Below are 27,581 nucleotides of genomic sequence, written 5' to 3'. Positions count from 1 at the left end.
GACACGTTCTCAAATGCGCCCCTTTTCTCCGGGCATATCAGTGCAACAGAGTCCAATAAGCACTCCTTAATAAACTCTGTCAGAAAACGCTTTACTTTTTCTGGCGATTTTGTGACAAATGACGAAACTTGTCCTGACGACTGCATCTATGTACCACAAATTAAGCACACGGCTTTACCTTTAATTTCTTTAAAGAAATACTAGGCAGTCCTTGTCTTGTTGAAAACACGGCATTAGTCATTAACTTTTCTTTTTTTAGCGTGAGCTGACATCTCGGGAGTAACCGGGCATCACTTGTCGCTGTGCATCTTTACTCACAGGTTACACAATGACATACGTCCATAAATAATACATTTCAAAATAAAAGCAGCACAGTTATATTGCACGCATGACATAGATGTTTTTTTTTGTTTATTTTGGAGTTTGTGATTGCCGCTGTTCACATTCACTCACAATCACGCATACGTCAACACGGAACTAATACAAATAACGCTTTTCAAAACAAAAGCAGCACCGTTGTATTGCACCCTCGACCTACATACTTTTTAAAATGTATTTTGTAATTTATGATGGGAAGCTATAGAATACATCTAACTCCACCACTTAACCACATTTAAAACATCTAGGTCAGTAATTTAATTTTCATATAAAACCAAACTGAATGTTTTATTCCTTCCTCAAGATTTATGGAAATGTCAAAAACAAACATTTGGAGGCTTTTTGCAGACTTCTTCTTGTTTTATTACGATACCCCGCAGCTGCACACCATCACTCATCATCTGACATATTTTATTCTGTACATTGCAACTCAGCCCTGGGTCAGTTGGTATGTACAAATCGCAGGAATCATTCCTTGAAAGATAATCATAGCAGGCTTAATTGAAACTGACGGACAAATATTTGCAACTTCCAGTCCAGTAAGCTGCCAGGTAAATTATATAATGACCTCCTGCTGATGGCACTTGCTGGAATAAAGTAAATCAACTAACCCTCGCATTCTCTACTGCTCCCAGAAATGTTTCTTTTACTTTGGAGCAAGTACTAAAGTGGTTGTATCCTGCTAATTTTTTAATCTCCGAACGCTCACATTCTGCAGCTTCCTCTCCCGACAACGACTTTACAATATTGCCTTTGGTTAGCGGTTCAAAGTTTGGTTTCAGTACCCAAATTAAATCCCCACACACCCATTCCTACACCTCACCACCACTCAGAGTAACGTAGAGACACGCCCCCATCAAGCGGTTAATGGTTATCATACAACAGTGAAGAACAGTTGGATTTTGCATACACAGTACCTTGGTTGTCCTTAGTAATACAGTGGGGCAAAAAAGTATATAGTCAGCCACTGATTGTGCAAGTTCTCCCACTTAAAATGACGACAGAGGTCTATAATTTCAACCATTCAAAGCTCTCACTGATGGAAGGAGGTTTTGGCTCAAAATCTCACAATACATGGCCCTATTCATTCTTTCCTTAACACGAATCAATCGTCCTGTCCCCTTAGCAGAAAAACAACCCCAAAGCATGATGTTTCCACCCACATGCTTCACAGTAGGTACGGTGTTCTTGGGATGCAATTCAGTATTCTTCTTCCTCCAAACACGACGAGTTGAGTTTATACCAAAATGGATACATGGGTGATACAAAGGAAGATTGGGAGTATGTCACGTGGTTAGATGAAACCAAAATATAACTTTTTGGTATAAACTCAATTTGTCGTGTTTGGACACAGTTGAAGTGTACCTATGATGAAAATTACGGATCTCTGTCATCATTTTAAGTGGGAGAACTTGCACAATCGGTGACTGACTGAACACTTTTTTGCCCCACTGTATGTTCCAAAAGGTCAGACAAAGAGAGAATCGTACAAAAACCGAAGTGAATCCATTGAATCTGTTCCATAGACTTGCAGACACAGTAGTACCTTGACATTCAATAAAAGAGCCCATAATCCAAAACAGTCGTGTGTTAATTCACTGTTCCCCATTGAAATTAATTTAATTTCAGTTATTAAGTGCTGGCCGTTTCCCTCCAAAAAACACCACAATTTTACCATTAAACATGTTTTTAATAAGAAGAATCATCTTCTCGATAAGGAATATTGTATCAAAAATACAATAGAATACACTACAAGCCAGTACATTATCAATCAATCAATAATTATTTATATAGCCCTAAATCACAAGTGTCTCAAAGGGCTGCACAAACCACAACAATATCCTCGGTACAGAGCCCACATAAGGGCAAGAAAAAACTCACAACCAGTGAGACGTCGGTGACAGTGACAATGATGACTATGAGAAACCTCGGAGAGGACTAGGCATATGGGGGCAACCCCTCCCCCCCACCCCCAGGGGACCGAAAGATAAGTTTTTAATGAAATCTGAACTAAAAGAAAGAGCCAACTATAAAAATAAGCAGCACATTCAACACGACAGACAACATTTTAGTTTCAAATGTAGCTATTTAAATGCTCCCAAGTTCCCAGTCAATAAATGGTTGTTGGTTGTACTTGCATAGCGCTTTTCTACCCCTTTTTAAAGAGTCCGAATCGATTTTTTCCCACACCCCTACTATTTAGCTATAATCTGGTACAGAACATATCCGTGTTTGAACTTAAAGAGGAAATTTATCACAATTTCAAAAGGGTTAAAAACAATAAAAATCAGTTCCCAGTGGCTTGTTGTATTTTTTGAAGTTTTTTTCAAAATTTTACCGGTCCCGGAATATCCCTAAATAAAGCTTTAAAGTGCCTTATTTTCGCTATCTTCGAAACCACTATCCATTTTCCTGTGACGTCACACAGTGCTGCCAATGTAAACAAACAATGGGAATACCACAGCAAGATATAGTGACATTAGCTCGGATTCAGACTCGGATTTCAGCGGCTTAAGCGATTCAACAGTTTACGCATGTATTGAAACAGATGGTTGGAGTATGAAAGTATTGAAGAAGAAACTGAAGCTATTGAGCGAATAGCTATTGACGCTATTCATAGCCATAGTATGGCCGAAGAGCTGCGTTAGCATCGCCGGTAAAATGTGCGGACAAAACAATCAGGACTTTCGCATTTTGTGATAATGGAGCAACTTAAATCCGTCGATTGGTAAGTGTTTTTTTCGCATTAAATGTGGGTGGAAGGAAACGTAATATAGTTGCAAATGCATCTGCCGGTTATCCATACATCTCTGTGCCATGTCTGCTTTAGCACCGCCGGTAAATAGCATTTTAGCGTCGATTAGCGTAGCATGTTAGCATCGATTAGCTGGCAGTCAACATCAACAAAACTCACCTTTCTGATTTTGTTAACTTTATCGTTGCAAATGCATCTGCAGTTTATCCATACATCTCTGTGCCATGTCTGCTTTAGCACCGCCGGTAAATAGCATGTTAGCGTCGATTAGCATAGCATGTTAGCATCGATTAGCTGGCAGTCACGCTGCGACCAAATATGTCTGATTAGCACACAAGTCAACATCAACAAAACTCACCTTTGTGATTTTGTTGACTTTATTGTTGCAAATGCATCTGCAGGTTATCCATACATCTCTGTGCCATGTCTGTCATCGCCGGTAAAATGTGGAGACACTCTGGCACATTCAATGGGGGTCTGGCGGCTGACACTTTCGCACCTTCGGGCCAGTGGTGCAACTTGAATCCCTCCCTGTTAGTGTTGTTACACCCTCCGACAACACACCGACGAGGCAAGATGTCTCCAAGGTTCCAAAAAATAGTAGAAAAAAACGGAAAAAAGCAGAGCTGAGACCCAATGTTTACAATGTGTTGAAAATGAAAATGGCGGCTGTCTTACCTCAGCGACGTCACATTCTGACGTCATCGCCTCCAGAGCAATAAACAGAAAGGCATTTAATTCGCCAAAATTCACCCATTTAGAGTTCGGAAATCGGTTAAAAAAATATATGGTCTTTTTTCTGCACCATCAAGGTATATATTGACACTTACATAGGTCTCGTGATAATGTTCCCCTTTAATGTTTATGTCCATTGTCCCTTCAAATAAAGACTAAACTAAACTATGTTGCTAACTAACTAACTAACAAACAACCCCAACACACACATAACTTTCTGGTAAAGGTAATGAAGAGGACATTTCAATAATGCTTTCTGTCTTTCTTTTACAGGAAGCAATCAAAGTTATCCAGCCGCTCCTTCTGGGGAAAATCATTCTGTTCTTTGAGAATTACGATCCAGAAGACCGTGGTAGTCTTCTGGTGGCTTATGGCTGCGCTGGTGCCATGTGCCTCTCCACTTTTGCTTTAACACTCCTGCAACATCTCTACTACTATTTTGTCCAAAGAATCGGCATGAATATGAGAGTGGCTGTGTGTCATGTGATCTACTGCAAGGTGAGGATAGCACACAATTTAAAAGCGCTTACAACTCATCGGACGTCTTTTTCTTCAGGCTCTTCGTCTTAGCAGCCAAGCAATGGGACAAACCACCACGGGACAAATTGTAAACCTCCTTTCCAATGACATCAACCGCTTTGATGAGGTCAGGTGTGCTCCCACACTTCAATCACCATCTTCTCAACAACCCTTAATATATAGTGCAGCCACACTCATAACCCATCAGAATATACTTGTGTTTAAAGTCAAATGATTTTGGATACCGTATTTCCTTGAATTGCTGCCGGGGCGCTAATTAATTTAAAACCTCTTCTCACTCCTGCGCTTACCAAAGGCATGCGGTAAAAGTAAGCATGCGCTAATTATTTTAAAACCTCTTCTCACTCTGGCACTTACCAAAGGCATACAGTAAAAATTTGAGTGTGATGTAAACTTGGACCTTATATCTTGCTGAATTGCTCTGAATCTTCTTCCCTTTATGCGATTTCAAATTACCGGTATTGAAATCAGCCTCCTCCATTTTGAAAATGGTGACAGGGGAAGTGTCACTCGTGACGTCACGAGTTGGACCAGGCGGTAATACTAAGCATGCGCTAATTATTTTGGGAAGCGAGTTTGACCCGGCAGTAATTCAAGGCAGGCGCATACTATATACCCTGCGCCAATTCAAAGAAATACGGTATCCTCAGGGCTAGCTTGCTTAATGCACGGTAGAGATGCGCAGATAGTCAATTATATCATCCGCAGCCGCATCACTAAAGTCGTCATCCACCCGCTATCCACCCGGACCAACATTTTATCAGAACCACAACCGCCCGCCACCCTTCCGTTGTTATATATCCAGAGTCGGCGACCTTTACCACTAAAAGAGCTAGTTTGACCCGTGTCACAAAGTAAAGCAGGCAATGGGAGCAGATAACGTTCTCGCGAATATCCGATGGTGATCATTCAGACAACGGGAATAAAGGCGTGCTGTGAAGCCATTGCCTTTGACACTTTCAACAACATGTACGAATCGTTTGCCAGTCCAGTAACATGCTGTATGCAGCTTACGCAAACACACGTACAAGATTGAAGGGCATACTGGGTGATACAGAGTACACTAATGGTTGTGATATAAACAATTTTAACACTCTTACTAATATGCGCCACACTGTGAAGCCACACCAAACAAGAATGACAAACACACTTCGGGAGAACATCCTCACAGTAACACAACATAAACGCAACACAACAAATACCCAGAATCCTTTGCATCCATGACACTTCCGGAGTATACTTTACACCCCCGCGCCCACAACCCCGCCCACCTTACCGACGCAGGGGGGTGGGGTTGCTGCTAGTGGGGTGTATTATATAGTCAGGAATTGTCATGATGCAAAGGATTCTGGGTATTTGTTGTGTTGCGTTTATGTTGTGTTACTGTGAAGATGTTCTCCCGAAATGTGTTTGTCATTCTTGTTTGGTGTGGCTTCACAGCGTGGCGCATATTAGTAAGAGTGTTTAAATTGTTTATATCACAACCATTAGTGTACTCTGTATCACCCAGTATGCCTTGCAGTCGTGTGCGTGTGTCAGTGGAAGCCACACGCAACATATTGCTGGACTTGCAAGTAAATTGTACATATTGTAGAAGGCGATAAAGGCAAAGACTTCATAGCACGCCCTAATTCTTATCAACTGGGTGACTGCCGGCAGACATTCTTGAGAATGTTTATGTCAACCAATGTCTTCTTCGCTTTGTGACACGGGTTCAAAATGGCTCTTTGAACGGTAAAGGTTACTGATCTCTGAACCATGTATATCATATATTTCCAAATGGTTCAACCGCCACCCGCCCGAATCTAATCAAAATCTATTTTTTCGTCATGTCACCCGCCCGACCCGCAGTTTATCCGCGGACTCCGCGGATGAGACCGCAAACCGCGCGTCTCTAATGCACGGGCTTTGTAATGTTTCAGCTGGCGGCCTCCTGCTCAGACGTCCATGCGCCTGTGCAGGAAAAAAATGTGTGAAAGAAATCACCTAAAAAAGCTTTGTTGCTGTTAAATTGGTGAGTGAAATCATAAACTATTTCAACATGCTTTTGTAGCATTATGTTATCCTTTGGCTGTGTGTAGGTTCGAGTTAGTATGGCTTACATTATGTCGAACCAGGAAGAGGGTGTGTTACTGTGATGCTTTGGTCGCATGGTGATGCGGGTTTCGTTCTCCCAAGGATGCGGACGGGCTTTGGACACAGCGTGCAGGTAGGAAATGATTTATTTTAGAATAGAACAGACTTAGATGAAACCAAAAGAACTAGCATGGGAGCTAGGAAACACTAAAGGGCCTTAGCATGGAAGCTAGGATAAACAGAACCGAGAACAAACGTTGTCACTTATTACTACGTATGGCAAATTAGGATGCAAGGCAGTCTAAATAATGACAGTATTCACAACACAGGTGTGCGTCAGGAGCAAGCGGCAGGTGAAAACAATGAGCAACCATGGAAACAAACTGAGAGGCGCACAAACCGGAACCGAATGAGTCCAAAACAAACAGAAAACACAAAAAGACTCAAAATTCTAAATCAAAATATGATCCGGGCAACGGATCATAACAGGTGGACTGGTCATCGGGTGTTATTTTTGACTCTACGTGTGGCCCCCAACACATAAAACAACATTGAGAACATGAAGAAGCTTATCCATCCATCCATTCTCTACCGCTTATTCCCTTTTGGGGTTGCGGGGGGCGCTGGCGCCTATCTCAGCTACAATCGGGCGGAAGGCGGGGTACACCCTGGACAAGTCGCCACCTCATCGCAGGGCCAACACAGATAGACAGACAACATTCACACTCACATTCACACACTAGGGCCTATTTAGTGTTGCCAATCAACCTATCCCCAGGTGCATGTCTTTGGAAGTGGGAGGAAGCCGGAGTACCCGGAGGGAACCCACGCATTCACGGGGAGAACATGCAAACTCCACACAGAAAGATCCCGAGCCTGGATTTGAACCCAGGACTGCAGGACCTTCGTATTGTGAGGCAGACGCACTAACCCTTCTTCCACCGTGAAGCCCAGAAGAAGCTTATAGATAGTCAATTAATAAATGACAAAAGCCAAGGTACCATTATACTTGTAACTTCACATATATCTTTGTCCATTGTTTTCGCCCCCAAAACGGTGGAGTGCCATCTCCGGGTTGGGGGAGGAGACCCTGCCCCAAGTGGAGGAGTTCAAGTACCTCGGAGTCTTGAGTGAGGGAAGAGTGGATCGTGAGATCGACAGGCGGATCGGTGCGGCGTCTTCAGTAATGCGGATGTTGTATCAATCCATTGTGGTGAAGAAGGAGCTGAGCCGGAAGGCAAAGCTCTCAATTTACCGGTCGATCTACGTTCCCATCCTCACCTATGGTCATGAGCTTTGGGTTATGACCGAAAGGATAAGATCATGGGTACAAGCGGCCGAAATGAGTTTCCTCCGCCGGGTGGCGGGGCTCTCCCTTAGAGATAGGGTGAGAAGCTCTGTCATCCGGGAGGAACTCAAAGTAAAGCTGCTGCTCCTCCACATCGAGAGGAGCCAGATGAGGTGGTTCAGGCACCTGGTAAAGATGCAACCGGAACACCTCCCAAGGGAGGTGTTATGGGCACGTCCAACCGGTAGGGGGCCACGGGGAAGACCCAGGACACGTTGGGAAGACTATGTGTCCCGGCTGGCCTGGGAACGCCTCGGGAGCCCCCGGGGAGAGCTGGGGAGAGGAAAGTCTGCGCCTCCCTGCTTAGGCTGCTGCCCCCACGACCCGACCTTGAATAAGCGGAAAAAGATGGATGGATGGATAAATATCTTTGACATCACACAAACGCCGTGTATTTGCAATATTTACTATCATTTGACTTTAAATAGTTCTGTATTTCTATGGGTTAAATGCATGTTTGAACATGTTGTTCATGCCCTGTAAGTACAAATAACGGTGCTTTCAATGTTTGTACTTGGTTTGCAGATTACGCTCAATCTTCACTACTTGTGGGTGGGGCCGCTACAAGCAGCTGTCATCATCACTCTCCTTTGGTATGAGATCGGGCCTTCGTGTCTGGCAGGTGTGGCCGTCCTCGCCTTATTGATACCCGTGCAGACGTGGTTTGGGAAGCTTTTTGGAATCTTTAGGTGAATAAAGAAGGACGCAGCTGGATCTGATTAGAATTAGAAGTTTACATGGCCTGTTTGCAAACTTTCTGCTGTTGCCTATACCAGTGGTTCTCAACCTTTTTTCAGTGATGTACCCCCTGTGAGCATTTTTTTAATTCAAGTACCCCCTAATCAGAGCAAAGCATTTTTGGTAGAAAAAATTAGATGAAGAAGTAAAAAACAGCACTATGTCATCAGTTTCAGATTTATTAAATTGTATAACAGTGCAAAATATTGCTCATTTGTAGTGGTCTTTTTTTAACTATTTGGAAAAAAAGATATGAGAATAACTAAAAACTTGTTGAAAAATAAACAAGTGATTTAATGATAAATAAAGAGTTCCACACATAGAAGTAATCATCAACTTAAAGTGCCCTCTTTGGGGATTGTAATAGAGATCCATCTGGATTCATCAACTTCATTCTAAACATTGTTTCACAAAAAAATTAACAGCAATATTTATGGAACATGTGCACAAAAAATCTAGCTGTCAACACTGAATATTGCATTGTTGCATTTCTTTTCACAGTTCCTGAACTTACATTCATATTTTGTTGACGTATTATTCAATACATATATTTATAAAGTATTTTTGAATTGTTGCTATTTTTCATTAAATATATTTATAAAGGATATTTGAATTGTTGCTATTTTTAAAATATTTTTAAAAAAATCTCACATACCCCTTGGCATATCTTCAAGTACCCCCAGGGGTACACGTACCCCCATTTGAGAACCACTGGCCTATACTGCAAAAAAATATATCATGTTAAGATAAAAAGAGTACATTTTTAGGAACATATACTAAAACCTAGCAAAATTAACTACCGTATTTTTCGGACTATAAGTCGCAGTCTTTTCCACAGTCCAGCGGGGGATGAGCCTCGGCCAAACCAAAAAAAAACCCAAATTTATTTATTTATTTATTTAATATATATATATTTTTTTATAGTTTGGCAAAGTCTCACTCCCGGCCAAACTTAAAAAAAAAAACGCGACTTATAGTCCGAAAATCACGGTAGCTTCAGGGACAGATAATTTTATTTGATAAGACTTCCTAAATTAAGATTTGTATATCTAGAAAATAGCAGGATTTTTAAGATACAAGGAAGTATTTAGTTCTGAAAAAAGGCTTTGTTGAACTTGCAATTCTTAGATTTTTTTTATGTGGTGGAAAACCAAAATATCTTATTTGAAAATGTATTTTCTTAATTTGAACATTTTTAACTACAATAGAAAAAATACAATAATTCATGCTAAAATTAAGATTAATCAATGACTAAAAATAACTAAAACGCTCTTACAACTAGGGATATTTCTAGAAATAAATAGTCAATCTTTGCAAGTGGCAAGTCATTTGTAGTTTAGCTTTGCAATGTGTTGTAATTTGACTTCTTCCAGCTTTTAGCACTTAATGATGTAAATTACATCCTATACACACATAGAGATTAGTTTTATTTGTTGTCGGCTCATGATAGAGATTTGGCTAAGACTACTAACTTTAGCCATCATTGATTTTATATTTTATCTTAACAACATGACTGCAAATTGTTATTTGCTTCTGTTGGACTGCTTTAGTGTATCTGCACGCGCTTGGTGCAAATATATGTGCACAAAACGGCAGTGAGTGACAGCCTTTAACTGCAGACAAATTCTTTGAGCCGACAAGCAATTTTCACTCAATATAGTTAGTGATTATGAAAAATATAGACATTTGAAAATATACACTGTACAGTGGGGCAAAAAAGTATTTAGTCAGCCACCGATTGTGCAAGTTCTCCCACTTAAAATGATGACAAAGGTCTGTAATTTTCATCATAGGTACACTTCAACTGTGACGGACAGAATGTGAAAAAAAAAAATCCAGGAATTCACATTGTAGGAATTTGAAAGAATTTGTTTGTAAATTATGGTGGAAAATAAGTATTTGGTCAACCATTCAAAGCTCTCACTGATGGAAGGAGGTTTTGGCTCAAAAAGTTCTATTTTGGTTTCCTCTGACTACATGACATTCTCCCAATCCTCTGCTGTATCATCCATGTATCCTTTTTGGTATAAACTCAACTCGTCGTGTTTGGAGGAAGAAGAATACTGAGTTGCATCCCAAAAACACCATACCTACTGTGAAGCATGGGGGTGGAAACATCATGCTTTGGGGCTGTTTTTCTGCTAAGGGGACAGGACGATTGATCTGTGTTAAGGAAAGAATGAATGGGGCCATGTATCGTGAGATTTTGAGCCAAAACCTTCTTCCATCAGTGAGAGCTTTGAATGGTTGACCAAATACTTATTTTCCACCATAAGTTACAAATAAATTATTTAAAATTCCTACAATGTGAAATCCTGGATTTTTTTTTCACATTCTGTCTCTCACAGTTGAAGTGTACCTATGATGAAAATTACAGACCTCTGTCATCATTTTAAGTGGGAGAACTTGCACAATCGGTGGCTGACTAAATACTTTTCTGCCCCACTGTATATGTTCTGTTAAACCACTAATTGCAACATAAGCTGGTGGTTGAAAACGTAAACTTTGAGCAAATGTAAGTGGTACATGTGTGATAAATGAATGTTTCTTTTATGCAGGAGTAAAACAGCTGTTCTGACTGACAGTCGAATCCGCATCATGAACGAAGTGGTGTCTGGCATCAGAATCATCAAGATGTATGCTTGGGAAAAACCCTTCTCTGCTCTCATCGCAGAGTCCAGGAGGTACTTATACATTTGTTTCTGTTACTTTATTCTCTTTTGTGCTATGTTTACGCCGCCTACTTGTTGCGTGTCAAAGTGTGTTAAAACCACATCATTGGAAGGTTTAGTTACTCCATCCATCCATTTTCTACCCCATATTCCCTTTTTGGGGCCGCGGGGGGCGCTGGCGCCTATCTCAGCTACAATCGGGTGGAAGGCGGGGTACACCCTGGACAAGTCGCCACCTCATCGCAGGGGTTTAGTTACTCATCATTCAATAATACAATTACAACTGCAGGCTCAATAAAAGTGTTAATGTTAGATCACTCATAATTATGAGACCTCACAGTATTATAAAGTGCTGCTATACAGTATTTTACTCGCAGATAATAGTCAGACAAATAATAATAATTAATTGTATTTATATAGCACTTTTAAAAGGTATTCCAAAACACTTCACACATACCATAATCAATAATAGAACAAGCAAAATATAAGGGACGTGCACAGATAGACTGACCCATAGGCGTGCTCAAGCACTTGCGGTTTTGTCCTCTGTGAGAAAAGTGCCATGTTTGGTGGGGCCCTTTTTTTTTTTTCATTTATTCAACAATAAAAATTACTCGCTGTAATCAATTTGCAACAAAATATTTCTCAATATGTGATGAAGCATTTTTTTTTTAGTGTTTGTGAGCCTTTTTTCCTCACGCCTGATGATCCCCACTCTCGCCTATCGGCAACACTTAATTGGCCCTACTGATTGAATAGTGAGCAGTTGGGGTGTGGGAAAAAATCAATTCGAATACGAATCGAATTGAATACGTTGTGCGATTCAGAATCGATTCTCATTTTTAAAAAATCTATTTTTTTATTTGGATCGGTTCGCAGCCGAGTGTGAAGCGACCGGAATGAGAATCAGCACCTCCAAGTCCGAGTCCATGGTTCTCGCCCGGAAAAGGGTGGAGTGCCATCTCCAGGTTGGGGAGGAGACCCTGCCCCAAGTGGAGGAGTTCAAGTACCTAGGAGTCTTGTTCACGAGTGGGGGAAGAGTGGATCGTGAGATCGACAGGCGGATCGGTGCGGCGTCTTCAGTAATGCGGACGTTGTATCGATCCGTTGTGGTGAAGAAGGAGCTGAGCCGGAAGGCAAAGCTCTCAATTTACCGGTCGATCTACGTTCCCATCCTCACCTATGGTCATGAGCTTTGGGTCATGACCGAAAGGATAAGATCACGGGTACAAGCGGCCGAAATGAGTTTCCTCCGCCGGGTGGCGGGGCTCTCCCTTAGAGATAGGGTGAGAAGCTCTGCCATCCGGGAGGAACTCAACGTAAAGCCGCTGCTCCTCCACATCAAGAGGAGCCAGATGAGGTGGTTCGGGCATCTGGTCAGGATGCCACCCGAACGCCTCCCTAGGGATGTGTTTAGGGCACGTCCAGCTGGTAGGAGGCCACGGGGAAGACCCAGGACACGTTGGGAAGACTATGTCTCCCGGCTGGCCTGGGAACGCCTCGGGATCCCCCGGGAAGAGCTGGACGAAGTGGCTGGAGATAGGGAAGTCTGGGCTTCCCTGCTTAGGCTGCTGCCCCCGCGACCCGACCTCGAATAAGCGGAAGAAGATGGATGGATAGATGGATAAATTGTATAAAAGTGCAAAATATTGCTCATTTGTAGTGGTCTTTCTTGAACTATTTGGAAAAAAATATATAAAAATAACTAAAAACTTGTTGAAAAATAAACATCTGATTCAATTATAAATAAAGATTTTTTACACATAGAAGTAAGTCAAGTGCCCTCTTTGTGGATTGTAATAGAGATCCATCTGGATTCATGAACTTAATTCTAAACATTTCTTCACAAAAAAGAAATCTTTAATATCAATAATTATGGAACATGTCCACAAAAAATCTAGCTGTCAACACTGAATATCACATTGTTGCATTTCTTTTCACAGTATATGAACTTACATTCACATTTTGTTGAATTATTATTCAATAAATATATTTATAAAGGATTTTTGAATTGTTGCCATTTTTAGAATATTTAAAAAAAATCTCACGTACCCCTTGGCATACCTTCAAGTACCCCCAGGGGTCCGCGTACCCCCATTTGAGAACCACTGCTCTAAATAGTACAATGACAGCTTTACGTCTACTTTGGTATGGCTTTTTTAGGTTGTTAAAAAGTTATTCTGGAATTTGAAGGTCAAAAATATAAGCTAGACAGTATTTATTTTCATGTTCAAGGGGTTATTTGCCTTGAGGCATCTATGTGAGATGTGGAATGAGTTTGTGTGCATTTGAGTGCACAGTGTGAGGCCTGGCCCTTAGTGGTTTCAAATTTCAAACCTACCCAATGGGTCTCTGCATTCCTTGTCTTGTCAAAGTCTCACCTAATTGTTATTAAGTCTAACAACACACAACTCATGCTCATGTCATCAGGTTCATTGTTTTAGTTCCAATATGTCACCCCCACTGATTCTGAGGCTATGACCCCACCGAGCAATCAATACACATCTTCACCAACAGATGTTTTCAAACACACACTCCCCGACACCCCTGTGTTCAACATATCCATGTCACCAGCTGTTATTTAAAAAAAAATCTTACATGGTGACTTCTAAATGGCTCCAATATACAGTTGTCCCTCGCTATTCACCGTGTAACAATTCCGCGGCTTCACCACCACATTGTGGATTTTGTTTTATAATTTTTTAACTTAAAAAAAAAAAAGTAGCACATTCTATACATTTTCGGCCTAAAGTAAGTGGTAAATAAAGTTTTATTCATGTGTCATACATATTACAGTACAGCATTTGTCTTATTCCTATGTATATATTTTCCATGCACGACTTCTGTTTTTGTTTAAAGGCCTACTGAAATGAGATTTTCTTATTCAAACGGGGATAGCAGGTCCATTCTATGTGTCATACTTGATCATTTCGCGATATTGCCATATTTTTGCTGAAAGGATTTAGTAGAGAACACCGACGATAAAGTTCGCAACTTTTGGTGCTGATAAAAAAGCCTTGCCTTTACCTGGAAGTCGCAGACGATGACGTCACAAGGGTGAAGGCTCCTCACGTCCTCACATTGTTTTTAATTGGAGCCCCCAGCAGCAAGAACTATTCGGACTCTGAAAACGACAATTTCCCCATTAATTTGAACGAGGATGAAAGATTTGTGGATGATGATAATGATGAAAAGTAAAATAAAAGTAAAAAAAAAAAAAAAAAAGGCGATTGCATTGGGACGGATTCAGATGTTTTTAGACACATTTACTAGGATAATTCTGGGAAATCCCTTCTCTTTCTATTGTGTTGCTAGTGTTTTAGCGAGATTAAATAGTACCTGATAGTCGGAGGGGTGTGTCCACGGGTGTCTTGAGGCCAGTTGTCAGGGTCAAATACCGTGAGACATTATAAAGACACAAAACAGAGAATAGAAGACAAACCAGTGATTGCTTTTCATGTACGAGATGAGAAACTGGAGCAAGTTGTCAGTTACAGGCCCCTAATTTACTCTGAAACTTTCTCCAGTCCCCTCGCCTTTTTAATTCATTTAGGGAAGCCCTTTCAGTACAAGCACGCACACACAGCTGCGCTCAGGGAGGGGGATTTACAGCTGTGTGGGATACTTAACCCCTGTGCTGATAACTAAACACAGGCAAATACATAGCAATACAAAGATTAGCAACTTCCTCCATAGCTCTGGGCCATCCACAAATAACTCGTTTAAGTGGGTAGGTCAACCTAAGTTCAATCTAAGCCAAGTTTCATTTATACTTGTCTACACAATGCGCAAAACAATCATATTTGAATAGAAATGAGATAACTTATTTACAATTAATCCAACACCAGTGTCTGAGGGAAGTCACGGCAGATACAAGGACGGCGCAAACTCCACAGATCTCCGGTAAGAGGCGACTTTTCAACATAATTTTCTCACCGAAACCTGCCGGTTGCGAGTGGTCGGGATCCATGTTCGCTTGACCGCTCTGATCCATAGTAAAGCTTCACCTCCGGGAATTTTAAACAAGGAATCACCGTGTGTTTGTGTGGCTAAAGGCTAAAGCTTCCCAACTCCATCTTTCTACTTTGACTTCTCCATTATTAATTGAACAAATTGCAAAAGATTCAGCAACACAGATGTCCAGAATACTGTTTAATTGCGCGATGAAAAGAGACGACTTTTAGCCGCAAATGGTGCTGCGCTTATATGTCCTTTACAGTCCGTGACATCACGCGCACGCGCCATGATTCCGCAACGTTTTCAACAACAAACTCCGTGGGAAATTTAAAATTGCAATTTAGGAAACTAAAAAGGCCGTATTGGCATGTGTTGCAATGTTAATATTTCATCATTGATATATAAACTATCAGACTGCGTGGTGGGTAGTAGTGGGTTTCAGTAGGCCTTTAAGGGTTAACTCTACATCAGGGGTCCCCATTACGTCGATCGCGAGCTACCAGTCGACCGCGGGGGGTGTGTCAGTCGATCTCCAGCCAGGCTTTTAAAAAAAATAGACCTAAAAATGAGTGAACATCAATCTTCACCAAGACGTCACTTAAATGACATTCACGGTACCGGAGGGTCTTGTGAGATGACGCTGGCTGCTGCAAGATCATTATTATTAAAATATGACCGAGAGGAAGGCGAGAAACACTTTTTATTTCAACAGACTATCGCGCCGTACCTTCCGTCAAAACTCTAAAGGCCGACTGCACATTTCCTATCTTCACAATAAGAGCCCTGCTTCATGCTGCCTGCGCTAACTAAATACAGAGTCTCGGAAAACTGGCGTGCACAAGCTTTCCGAAACTATTATTTTGTTAGCGCAGGCAGCATGAAGCAGGGCTTTTATTGTGAAGATAGGAAATGTGCAGTCGGCCTTTAGAGTTTTGACGGAAGGGACGGCGCGAAAGTCTGTTGAAATAAAAAGTGTTTCTCGCCTTCCTCTCTGTCATTTTTTCATAATAATGAACTGGCAGCAGCCAGCGTCATCTCACAAGACCCTCGGGTGCCGTGAATGTCAATCAAGCAAGCTACGGAATTTGCCGCCAATGTTTTTCTTGTAAAGTGTATGGAAGCTGGATGAATTAGATGCCAAAAACCAACCACTTTCATGTGGTATCGTACAGAAAGGACAACTTTTTTTCTCCTCCATTTGAAAATGTGGGCGTTATCATCATTACTGTCTGATTCCAATCAATGCAAGTCATCAGAATCAGGCAATACACCAACTTATATTCTTGTCTTTGTGAAAGAAAGACATCTATATGTGTTACACATGCTTGTATTATCATTTAACACATTTAACTTGTTTACAAAAATGTCTCTTTCATAAATAAATAAATATAAATGATATATATAAATGAGGTAGATCCCCTCGAGTTGGTCAATTGAAAAGTAGCTCGCCTGCAGAAAAAGTGTGGGCACCCCTGCTCTACATGTATAAACAACACAGAACTAATTCTGGCGCTACTCTTATCTTCACTGCGACAATCTCAAGCTGACCACCTTTTGGCAGATTAATATTTTATGGATTTCATCTTCAACTTCTGCTTCATTGACAATAACATCTCCACATTGGTGAGACTTTGGCGAGAGCGATGTCGAAAGACAACAGCTGTGCGTGGCATCCGATAGTCTCCGCGTCACCTGAGGAGAACTGAGACAGCTATCGGCGAGCAACTGTTCACAGTTGTCCAGCTTAAGTGGAAATGAACTCTTTATGTCAGGGGTCACCGACACGGTGCCCGCGGGCACCAGGTAGCCCGTAAGGACCAGATGAGTCGCCCGCTGGCCTGTTCTAAAAATAGCTTAAATAGCAGCACTTACCAGTGAGCTGCCTCTATTTTTAAAATTGTATTTATTTACTAGCAAGCTGATCTCGCTTTGCTCGACATTTTTAATTCTAAGAGAGACAAAACTCAAATAGAATTTGAAAATCCAAGAAAATGTTTTAAAGACTTGGTCTTCACTTGTTTGAATAAATTCATTAATTTTTTTTACTTTGCTTCTTATAACTTTCAGAAAGACAATTTTAGAGAAAAAATACAAGCTTAAAAATTATTTTAGGATTTTTAAACACATATACCTTTTTACCTTTTAAATTCCTTCCTCTTCTTTCCTCAAAATTTAAATTAATTTTCAAGTAAATTTATGTTTTTTTATTGTAAAGAATAATAAATACATTTTAATTTAATTCTTCATTTTAGCTTCTGTTTTTTCGACGAACAATATTTATTTTAGGATCAGATCGATCGAACAGACGGCACTGTCCGTTGTTCTTGCCTTAGCATTTCTTGTTTGTCGTTTAATGCGGCTGTACTTGTAATGTTCATGTACATTTTTACTAAATCTACTGTATACATTGTGTCCGTGGACGTTTTCTTTCTTACATACATTTCTTTAGTCTGTTTTTAATTGTTAAATTTTTTCTTTCCACTAGTCCTGCGCTTTGTGGATGGTAAGCACAATGGTTTTTGAGATCAATTTGGAAAAATGATCCAATATTCTTGATTAATTTGATTTACAAAATGAGGTCCACTGTCACTGTTTAGATTTAGTTATACCCTATCTTGGTATTATATCTTTGCATAATTCTTTTGCTACTGTTAGCGCATCTGCTTTTCCTTTAGAAAATATTTCTACCCCCTTTGAAAATACTGTTTTTCTTCACTCCTGTTTTGTTCAATAAAAGCCATGCATGGATGTTGGAACAGGTCATGCATGCCCTACAAACATTTTTTTGAATAAGAATAAAATCCGTAGGTAGTATACTGTAGTTCTTCTGTATAAGATTCATATTCCCTCCTGTTGAGGCATGAGTACAACCATGCTGCCCACTTTTACAGATATTTTGGTAAGATTGGTTTATTGTCTGGACATACATACCGTGTTTTTCGGATTATAAATCGATCCAGAGTGTACGTCGCACCGGCCGAAAATGCATTATAAAGAAGGAAAAAAAACATATATACGTCGCACTGGAGTATAAGTCGCATTTTTGGGGAAAATGTATTTGATAAAACCCAACACCAGGAATAGACATTTGAAAGGCAATTTAAAATAAATAAAGAATAGTGAACAACAGACTGAATAAGTGTACGTTATATGACGCATAAATAACCAACTGAGAAGGTGCCTGGTATGTTAACGTAACATATTATGGTAAGAGTCATTCAAATAACTATAACATATAGAACATGCTGTATGTTTACCAAACAATCCGTCACTCCTAATCAATAAATCAGAGGAAATCTTCTTCCTCGCTGTCTCTTCTAAACAAATCTGCCAACTCCAAAGGTATGCGCCACTTCCTCTTGTCGTTTTCCGCTGCATATTTCACTACGTCCAGCTTGTAATCTGCAGTACATGATTTCCTTTTCGGTGCCATTTTTGTTCAGCCCTTCTCAGTTTTTATAAGTTACCGCCAACGATGAAATGATCCATTTTAATAGCTACAGCAGTAGCATATAGCAGTTAGCATTCCATGACCTACAGTGCACTTCTGCAATGTCCCTCCCCCGCCGAATTCTTATTGGTCGACGTGTGTGTGACGATTGCTGACATTTTCTTCGTCTCTTCCGCGAATGAGATAAATAATATTATTTGATATTTTACGGTATTGTGTTAGTAATTTCACACATAAGTCGCTCCGGAGTATATGTCGCACTATGAAAAAAACTGTGACTAATAGTCCGAAAAATACGGTAGTTAACTCATAGCTGTTGTGATTTCTATGCCTCCTTATATATTCAGCTCATTGTCCCTTCATGTCCACGTATGAGCATCTTTGTCCCTTCACGTTCACCAATGAGAACCTGATCGTATGTCTTGAGAAGATAATTAGTGCCAGATTACTCTCTGTCAATGGTGCCAGTCAGTTGATAATCTTGGTAGCGCATGGGTATAGGACCCATCCATCCATCCATTTTCTACCGCTTATTCCCTTTCGGGGTCACGGGGGGCGCTGGCGCCTATCTCAGCTACAATCGGGCGAAAGGCAGGGTACACCCTGGACAAGTCGCCACCTCATCGCAGGGCCAACACAGATAGACAGACAACATTCACACTCACATTCACACACTAGGGCCAATTTAGTGTTGCCAATCAACCTATCCCCAGGTGCATGTCTTTGGAGGTGGGAGGAAGCCGTAGTACCCGGAGGGAACCCACGCATTCACGGGGAGAACATGCAACCCATATGGAAAAATAGCTGCTTTCCCAAACGCTTAGATTCTAGGCCGGGGAATAGCAACCCGCAGTTTTGCGGCTTTTTAAGCAGCTTTTTGTGTCATATGATATCAGACTGGGCTTCACGGTGGCAGAGGGGTTAGTGCGTCTGCCTCACAATACGAAGCTCCTGCAGTCCTGGGTTCAAATCCAGGCTCGGGATCTTTCTGTGTGGAGTTTGCATGTCCTCCCCGTGAATGCGTGGGTTCCCTCCGGGTACTCCGGCTTCCTCCCACTTCCAAAGACATGCACCTGGGGATAGGTTGATTGGCAACACTAAATTGGCCCTAGTGTGTGAATGTGAGTGTGAATGTTGTCTGTATATCTGTGTTGGCCCTGCGATGAGGTGGCGACTTGTCCAGGGTGTACCCTGCCTTCCGCCCGATTGTAGCTGAGATAGGCGCCAGCGCCCCCCGCGACCCCAAAAGGGAATAAGCGGTAGAAAAAAGAATGGATGATATCAGACTGTCTGATATGTAACACATGAATGTGTACAGGCTGAGTCGGGACTGGTGATTGGATGACCGTGTAAAAGGTGAAGAAAAGATATGGCGCAAGGGGTGTGTGCGCGCGCATGTGTGTGTGTGTGTGTGTGTGTGTGCGTGTGTGTGTGTGTGTGTGTGTGTGTGTGTGGTCAAACATACCTACACGTCTGCAGGAGAGAGACATCAATCAACTTCTTGAGTGTGCGACCATCAGCTTACCATGAATGAATTCTGCATGGCCAGACTCATTTACCTTCACTGCTACTTTAGATTAGATTAGATAGTACTTTATTTATTCCTTCAGGAGAGTTCCTTCAGAAAAATTAAAATTTTCTGCACAATCCCATTCAAGATTAGACAAACATTATAAGAAGACAGAACAGGATCGCTGACGGGTCTGCCAGCTTCCAGGGCCCCTTACAAAAAAGGTGAGGTACAGGTAAACAAGTGGGGGTGAATGGGAGAAAAAAATAAAAGATTAAAATAAAATTTCAAAAATCGGTCTAAGCCTGGGCCCTGGAGAGCGGGTCCATACTGAGGCCAAGGGAAAAAAACAACAACAACTCATAGCCATAGTACACATCCCTCTCACATGTGTGTAAGAGGGAAACATCAAAGAACACAAAGGACATTAAAGCAGCGGATACAACCAGCTACTTCTACATACAACATAAAATTAAAAGAATACTGTAACTTTCAGTATATCCGTGTGTGATGCAGCCAGAAATGAGTAAACAACAAAAAATAAAACATGCAAGACATTTTCCCACCCAAAAAATTCAAAGTAGTAACACACATGTGCATTTCCCTTTTTGCTTGTTGTAACAGGTACAAAGAAAAAAATACATTATGCTGTGTTATGTTTTGCGGCTGCAGACTATTATTCTTTAGCGGAAGAGGTTGCGAAATGTCTTTTTTAATAATGATGTTTTGCTGACCCCCAACATTCCTTCTAAGGTGCGCGCCTGCACAAGCCTCCTCTACTTACAGCAAATATATGCCGCGCACGAAATAATCACATGACATTTTGTTTTGTATGATTTTGCATTGCAACTGTGAGTAATAGGTGACGAAAGGCGGCCACAACAGATAAAACAATGTTTGTCAACACTTAAATTATTGTAACGTCTGTCGAGACGCTTTAAGGAGGACAGGAATTCCATTGATCCCTTTATTTACCAAAATTGTTTGTCAGCCATAACCACATCTGTCATACTAACAGCAGCCGCTTGCTCTCTCACTCACCTGCACCGACACATACACTCATGGCAATTAGCCACTGATGCGTTTATGGCCACACAAAAAGCTGGGATAAATCCAACACTGCACATAAATTGCAAATTCCAGGTCGTTACACTATGACACTATGACTCCTCAATCAGATGTGTGCTTGTTCTACTGTCATTTATTAAGAATGAACATCTTTGGATATTAATCATGAAATGATGTTACAAGATTACAGAATTGCTAGTAAAAACATTTATTTTACAAACGGAAAGTTAAAGGAATGTACACTTAATCTTGCAACATGTGAATATTTTAACTAAATGTGATCTCTGAAAGGGTTACACACTCTTTCCATATCAGGACACCCACCCAGGCATAGAAGACTTTAGATCAGGGGTCGGGAACCTTTTTGGCTGAGGGAGCCATGAAAGCCAAATATTTTCAAATGTATTTCTGTGAGAGCCATGTAATATTTTTCAACACTGAATACAACTAAATGCGTGCATTTTTAAGTAAAATCAACATTTTTAGAGTATAATACGTTTCTTATTCTTTTTAATAACTTTGTTATTCTGAAGCTAATCAACAATAAATAAAATAGTTCGTACTATTAATGCGACTTCTTGAAAAGGTGGGGATGGACGGATTATAATGCACGAGTGTTTTATATTTTGAATGTTATTTTTAACACTGTGACTACCAGTGGGGGCTTCACGGTGGCAGAGGGGGGTTAGTGCGTCTGCCTCACAATATGAAGGTCCTGCAGTCCTGGGTTCAAATCCAGGCTCGGGATCTTTCTGTATGGAGTTTGCATGTCCTCCCCGTGAATGCGTGGGTTCCCTCCGGGTACTCCGGCTTCCTCCCACCTCCAAAGACATGCACCTGGGGATAGGTTGATTGGCAACACTAAATTGGCCCTAGTGTGTGAATGTGAGTGTGAATGTTGTCTGTCTATCTGTGTTGGCCCTGCGATGAGGTGGTGACTTGTCCAGGGTGTACCCCGCCTTCCGCCCGATTGTAGCTGAGATAGGCGCCAGTGACCCCAAAAGGGAATAAGCGGTAGAAAATGGATGGATGGATGGACTACCAGTGGAATTATTCATTACTTATCAAGTCAAGCAATGTCAGTTAAGGTTTATCTGGGATCTGAACTGAGGACGTTGTTGAGGCTAGTGCAGCCCTTTGAGATACTTTTGATTTAGGGCTATATAAATAAACATTGATTGACTGACTATCTGAGAGCCAGATGCTGTCATCAAAAGAGCCACATCAGGCTCGAAAGCCATAGGTTCCCTACCCCTGCTATAGTACAAAACCCCAAATCAGTGAAGTTGCCACGTTGTGTAATTCATAAATAAAAACTATACAATGATTTGCAAATCTGTTTCAACTTATATTCAACTTGTATTATAGGGACGGCGTGGCGCAGTGGGAGAGTGGCCGTGCGCAACCCGAGGGTCACTGGTTCAAATCCCACCTAGAACCAATCTCGTCACGTCCGTTGTGTCCTGAGCAAGACACTTCACCCTTGCTCCTGATGGGTGCTGGTTGGCGCCTTGCATGGCAGCTCCCTCCATCAGTGTATGAATGTGTGTGTGAATGGGTAAATGTGGAAGTAGTGTCAAAGCGCTTTGAGTACCTTGAAGGTAGAAAAGCGCTATACGAGTACAACCCATTTATCATTTATTTATTCAAGTGAATACACTGCAACAACAAGATATTTATTGTTCAAACTGTAAAAAAAAAAAAAAATTGGCGGGGGAAACAATTATTAACTTAGAATTTAATGGCAGCAACAATGCAAAAAAGTTTGCACAGGGGCATTTTAACCACTGTGTTACATGGCCTTTCTTTTTAACGACATTCAGTAAAAGTTTGGGAACTGAATAGACCAATTTTTGAAGCTTTTCAGGTGGAATTATTTCCCATATTTGCTTGATGTACAGCTTAAGTTCGGGGTCTCTGTTGTGGTATTTTAGGCTTCATAATGGGGGACAGGTCTGGACTACAGGCAGGCCGGTTTTATACCCGCTCTCTTGTACTATGAAGCCACGCTGTTGTAACACGGGGCTTGGCAAGGTCTTGCTGAAATAAGCAGGTGTCTCCATGATAACTTTGCTTGGATGACAACATATGTTGCTCCAAAACCTGTATGGACCTTTCAGCATTAATGGTGCCTTCACAGATGTGTAAGTTACCCATGTCTTGGGGCACTAATACACCCCCATACCATCACAGATGCTGGCTTTTGTACATTGCGCTTATAACAATCCCGATGCTTATGTTCCTCTTTGGTACGAAGAACACGTCATCCACAGTTTCCAAAAACAATTTGAAATGTGGACTCGTCAGACCATAGAACACTTTTCCACTTTGCATCAGTCCATCTTAGATGAGGCCGGGCCCAGCGGATGAGCGTACCTCAATTTTCTCAGTCTTTTTTGCCCCTTGTGTCAATTTTTTAAACATATTGCAGGCATGAAATTCCAAATAAGCTAATATTCGCAAACAATACAGTTTTCCAGTTCGAATGTTAAGTATCTTGTCTTTGCAGTCTATTCAATTGAATATACCGTATTTCTTTGAATTGCCGCCCGGGCGCTAATTAATTTAAAACCTCTTCTCACTCCTGTGCTTACCAAAGGCATGCGGTAAAATTAAGCATGCGCTAATTATTTTAAAACCTCCTCTCACTCCGGCACTTACCAAAGGCATGCAGTAAAAAATTGAGTGTGATGTAAGCTCGGACCTTAAATCCTACTGAATAGCTCTTAATCTTCTTCCCTTTATGCGATTTCAAATTACCAGTGTTGAAATCAGCCTCCTCCATTTTGAAAATGATGACAGGGGAAGTGTCACTCGTGACGTCACAAGTTTGACAATAATACTAAGCATGCGCTAATTATTTTGCAAACTGAGTTTGACCCGGCAGTAATTCAAGGCAGGCGCATACTATATGACCTGCTGCAATTCAAGGAAATACGGGAGTTTGAAAAGGATTTGCTAATTATTTTATTCTGTTTTTATTTACAAAGACATGCACCTGGGGATAGGTTGATTGGCGACACTAAATTGGCCCTAGTGTGTGAATGTGAGTGTGAATGTTGTCTGTCTATCTGTGTTGGCCCTGCGATGAGGTGGTGACTTGTCCAGGGTGTACCCCGCCTTCCGCCCGATCGTAGCTGAGATAGGCGCCAGCGCCCCCCGCGACCCCGAAAGGGAATAAGCGGTAGAAAATGGATGGATGGATGGATGTTTTTATTTACAATTAACACAATGTGCCAATTTCACTGGTTTTGGGTTTTGTAGATAGCTGATAAAAAAAATTATATTTAAGGGGGCCAAATCACTTATGTTGGAAAATCATCTCTGCTGTCATTTGATTATCATGATAAGACATTTAAAGTCTTTTAACAGGTTTAATGATTAGAGGGAACATTGATGACCCCTGCTTTAAACCCATAAAGTACTATCTATATAAAACTGAAAACATCAGTTTTGAGAAACAGTTGTATAATTAATATTTTTCAGCCAAAAAAAAGCTACATCGTTGTCATACAGCTCCTGTTTTGGACGTTTCCTTTTCCAGTGACGATTACACTTTTAATTCCCGACTTGATAAGTGTCCAAGTCTGGTAGAAAGAATCATGGGCTTGTTTGATCTTGTCTCCCCAGAAAGGAAATCAACCAGATCATGAAGAGCTCTTACTTACGAGGACTCAACATGGCATCCTTCTTCGCCAGCAGTAAGATTGTGGTGTTTGCCACCTTCGCGGTCTATGCAGTGCTGGGCAACATCATCAGCGCCAGCCGGGTGTTTGTCACCATGTCCCTGTACGGAACCATCAAGATAACAGTGACGTTATTTTTCCCGCTGGCCATCGAAAAAGTGTCAGAGACCATCGTCAGCATCCGCAGGATAAAGGTAACTAATTTTTTTTGGAGCACAGAGGATTTTCTCTTCACCCTATCTCTAAGGGAGAGACCCGCCACCCGGCGGAGGAAACTCATTTCGGCCGCTTGTACCCGTGATCTTATCCTTTCGGTCATGACCCAAAGCTCATGACCATAGGTGAGGATGGGAACGTAGATCGACCGGTAAATTGAGAGCTTTGCCTTCCGGCTCAGCTCCTTCTTCACCACAACGGATCGATACAACGTCCGCATTACTGAAGACGCCGCACCGATTCGCCTGTCGATCTCACGATCCACTCTTCCCTCACTCGTGAACAAGACTCCTAGGTACTTGAACTCCTCCACTTGGGGTAGGGTCTCCTCCCCAACCCGGAGATGGCACTCCACCTTTTTCCGGGCGAGATAGGGTGAGAAGTTCTGCCATCCGGGAGGAGCTCAACGTAAATCCGCTGCTCCTCCACATCGAGAGGAGCCAGATGAGGTGGTTTGGGCATCTGGTCAGGATGCCACCCGAACGCCTCCCTAGGGATGTGTTTAGGGCACGTCCAGCTGGTAGGAGGCCACAGGGAAGACCCAGGACACGTTGGGAAGACTATGTCTCCCGGCTGGCCTGGGAACGCCTCGGGATCCCCCGGGAAGAGCTAGACGAAGTGGCTGGAGATAGGGAAGTCTGGGCTTCCCTGCTTAGGCTGCTGCCCCCGCGACCCGACCTCGGATAAGCGGAAGATGATGGATGGATGGATGGACAGAGGATTTTTTGTAGTGTAACAAACAGTTCAGGGTGTCCCAAGTTTACAATGACCGTCTTGATTCCATTCCCTTTGCCTTCCACCTTGGCAATCAGACGGGGCATTTTGTAGCGATAGAACTGGTCCAACACGCTGCGGTTGACGTTGACAGACATTTTGGCTGACTGCTAGCACTATCAGTAAGATAAGAGAATCTTGGTTGGGGATTTTCCGGGATCTTCTGTCTGGAAAAGAGGGGATGACATAAACGACTGCAAGCGCGCTCGGTCTCTGACATGAAAAACGCTGTGCCGCTGTGGCCGCAAACTCCCCGCTTGAAGGCTAGAGTCCCACCACACAGGTTCCGACGGCTGCGCAACAGCTCGTTTTCGCAAAACAAAGACATAAACAACGCTGATCGTCCAAGAGCCGCAATGAACGCTGGTCGATGACTGCCGCTGGTCTTGTATCGATTGCAGCAGGACTTCTTGGTATTATGACTACGGGCATGGAGAACCGCAAGAACCCTCTTACGATCAATATGCTCAAGATGACTGGGATAACCCTTGGTCCGGTGCTGCAGCTGGAGGCAAGGCTGCTCCAGCCAGGCAGAATAAAGGGAACTATATGGAAGATACTGAGCGGCTACTGGTAGAGAGTTGCTATAGCAACTGTCTTCGATTGTAACCCACTGAACGTTTCAAAAGTAATTTCCTTCTCGTTTTCCTCTTTTTATAGTTCATTTTATTTTTTAAACTTGGTACACATTTTGTTGGCTGTCACAGTTCTTGGGGTTAAGAGTTAATGTCTTTAACCATATTTCTATTTAGTAACTGTTACAATAGAGTAGTAAACAGTGGAGGTCCAGCGTGACGTAAACCTAAGGCATTCATATTTTAACGATATTTGATGGTTATTTTTTAATTCTACCAGAAATGTTAAATCTGGCGAGGAAAAAAATAAATCTGACTGTGATAGACAGATTTTCTTGCAAACTTAAATTAGCCTGGTTTGAGTAAGATACAAAACTCCTCCTCACTCTCTGTAAACTTGGGACACCCTGAACTGTTTGTTACAGTAGCAATATTAAATGTCTTAAGGGGGAACATTATCACAATTTCAAAAGGGTTAAAAACAACAAAAATCAGTTCCCAGTGGCTTGTTTTATTTTTCGAAGTTTTTTTCAAAATTTTACACCTCCCGGAATATCCCTAAAAAAAAGCTTTAAAGTTCTTGATTTTCGCTATTTGCGATGCGACGGTCCATTTCCCTGTGACGTCATACAGGGCTGCCAATACAAACAACATGGCGGTTACCCCAGCAAGATATAGCGACATTAGCTCGGATTCAGACTGGGATTTCAGCGGCTTAAGTGATTCAACAGATTACGCATGTATTGAAACAGATGGTCGGAGTATGGAGGCAGATAGCGAAAAGGAAATTGAAGAAGATATTGAAGCTATTGAGCGAATAGCTATTGACGCTATTCGGCCATAGCATGGGTGTACCTAATGAAGTGGCCCATAGCATGGTTGCCTTATTAGCAGAGGTGTGGACTCGAGTCACATGACTTGGACTCGAGTCAGACCCGAGTCATGAATTTGATGACTTTAGACTCGACTTGACAAAATGTAAAAAGACTTGCAACTCGACTTAGACTTTAACATCAATGACTTGTGACTTTACTTGGACTTGAGCCTTTTGACTTGACATGACTTGCTACTTTCCCCCAAACCCAACGATTAAAAAGTTATT

The 27,581-nt window shown here is 41.7% G+C and overlaps 1 protein-coding gene across 1 annotated transcript in view; it reads left to right on the top strand.

The window, feature by feature from the left end:
- Positions 1 to 27,581, top strand: part of LOC133555134 (ATP-binding cassette sub-family C member 4-like) — a 153,607-nt gene that overhangs the window by 70,392 nt on the left and 55,634 nt on the right. Inside the window, exons 4-8 of the mRNA XM_061904647.1 lie at positions 4,142 to 4,366; positions 4,425 to 4,514; positions 8,358 to 8,521; positions 11,129 to 11,254; positions 24,859 to 25,108. Of these exons, the coding sequence (XP_061760631.1) occupies positions 4,142 to 4,366; positions 4,425 to 4,514; positions 8,358 to 8,521; positions 11,129 to 11,254; positions 24,859 to 25,108 (855 nt within the window). The remainder of the gene's footprint in view (positions 1 to 4,141; positions 4,367 to 4,424; positions 4,515 to 8,357; positions 8,522 to 11,128; positions 11,255 to 24,858; positions 25,109 to 27,581) is intronic.

This window comes from Nerophis ophidion, linkage group LG06 (genome assembly GCF_033978795.1).
Source record: "Nerophis ophidion isolate RoL-2023_Sa linkage group LG06, RoL_Noph_v1.0, whole genome shotgun sequence".
In the NCBI taxonomy this organism is placed as follows: domain Eukaryota; kingdom Metazoa; phylum Chordata; class Actinopteri; order Syngnathiformes; family Syngnathidae; genus Nerophis; species Nerophis ophidion.
This window is presented reverse-complemented; position numbering and strand designations above follow the sequence as displayed.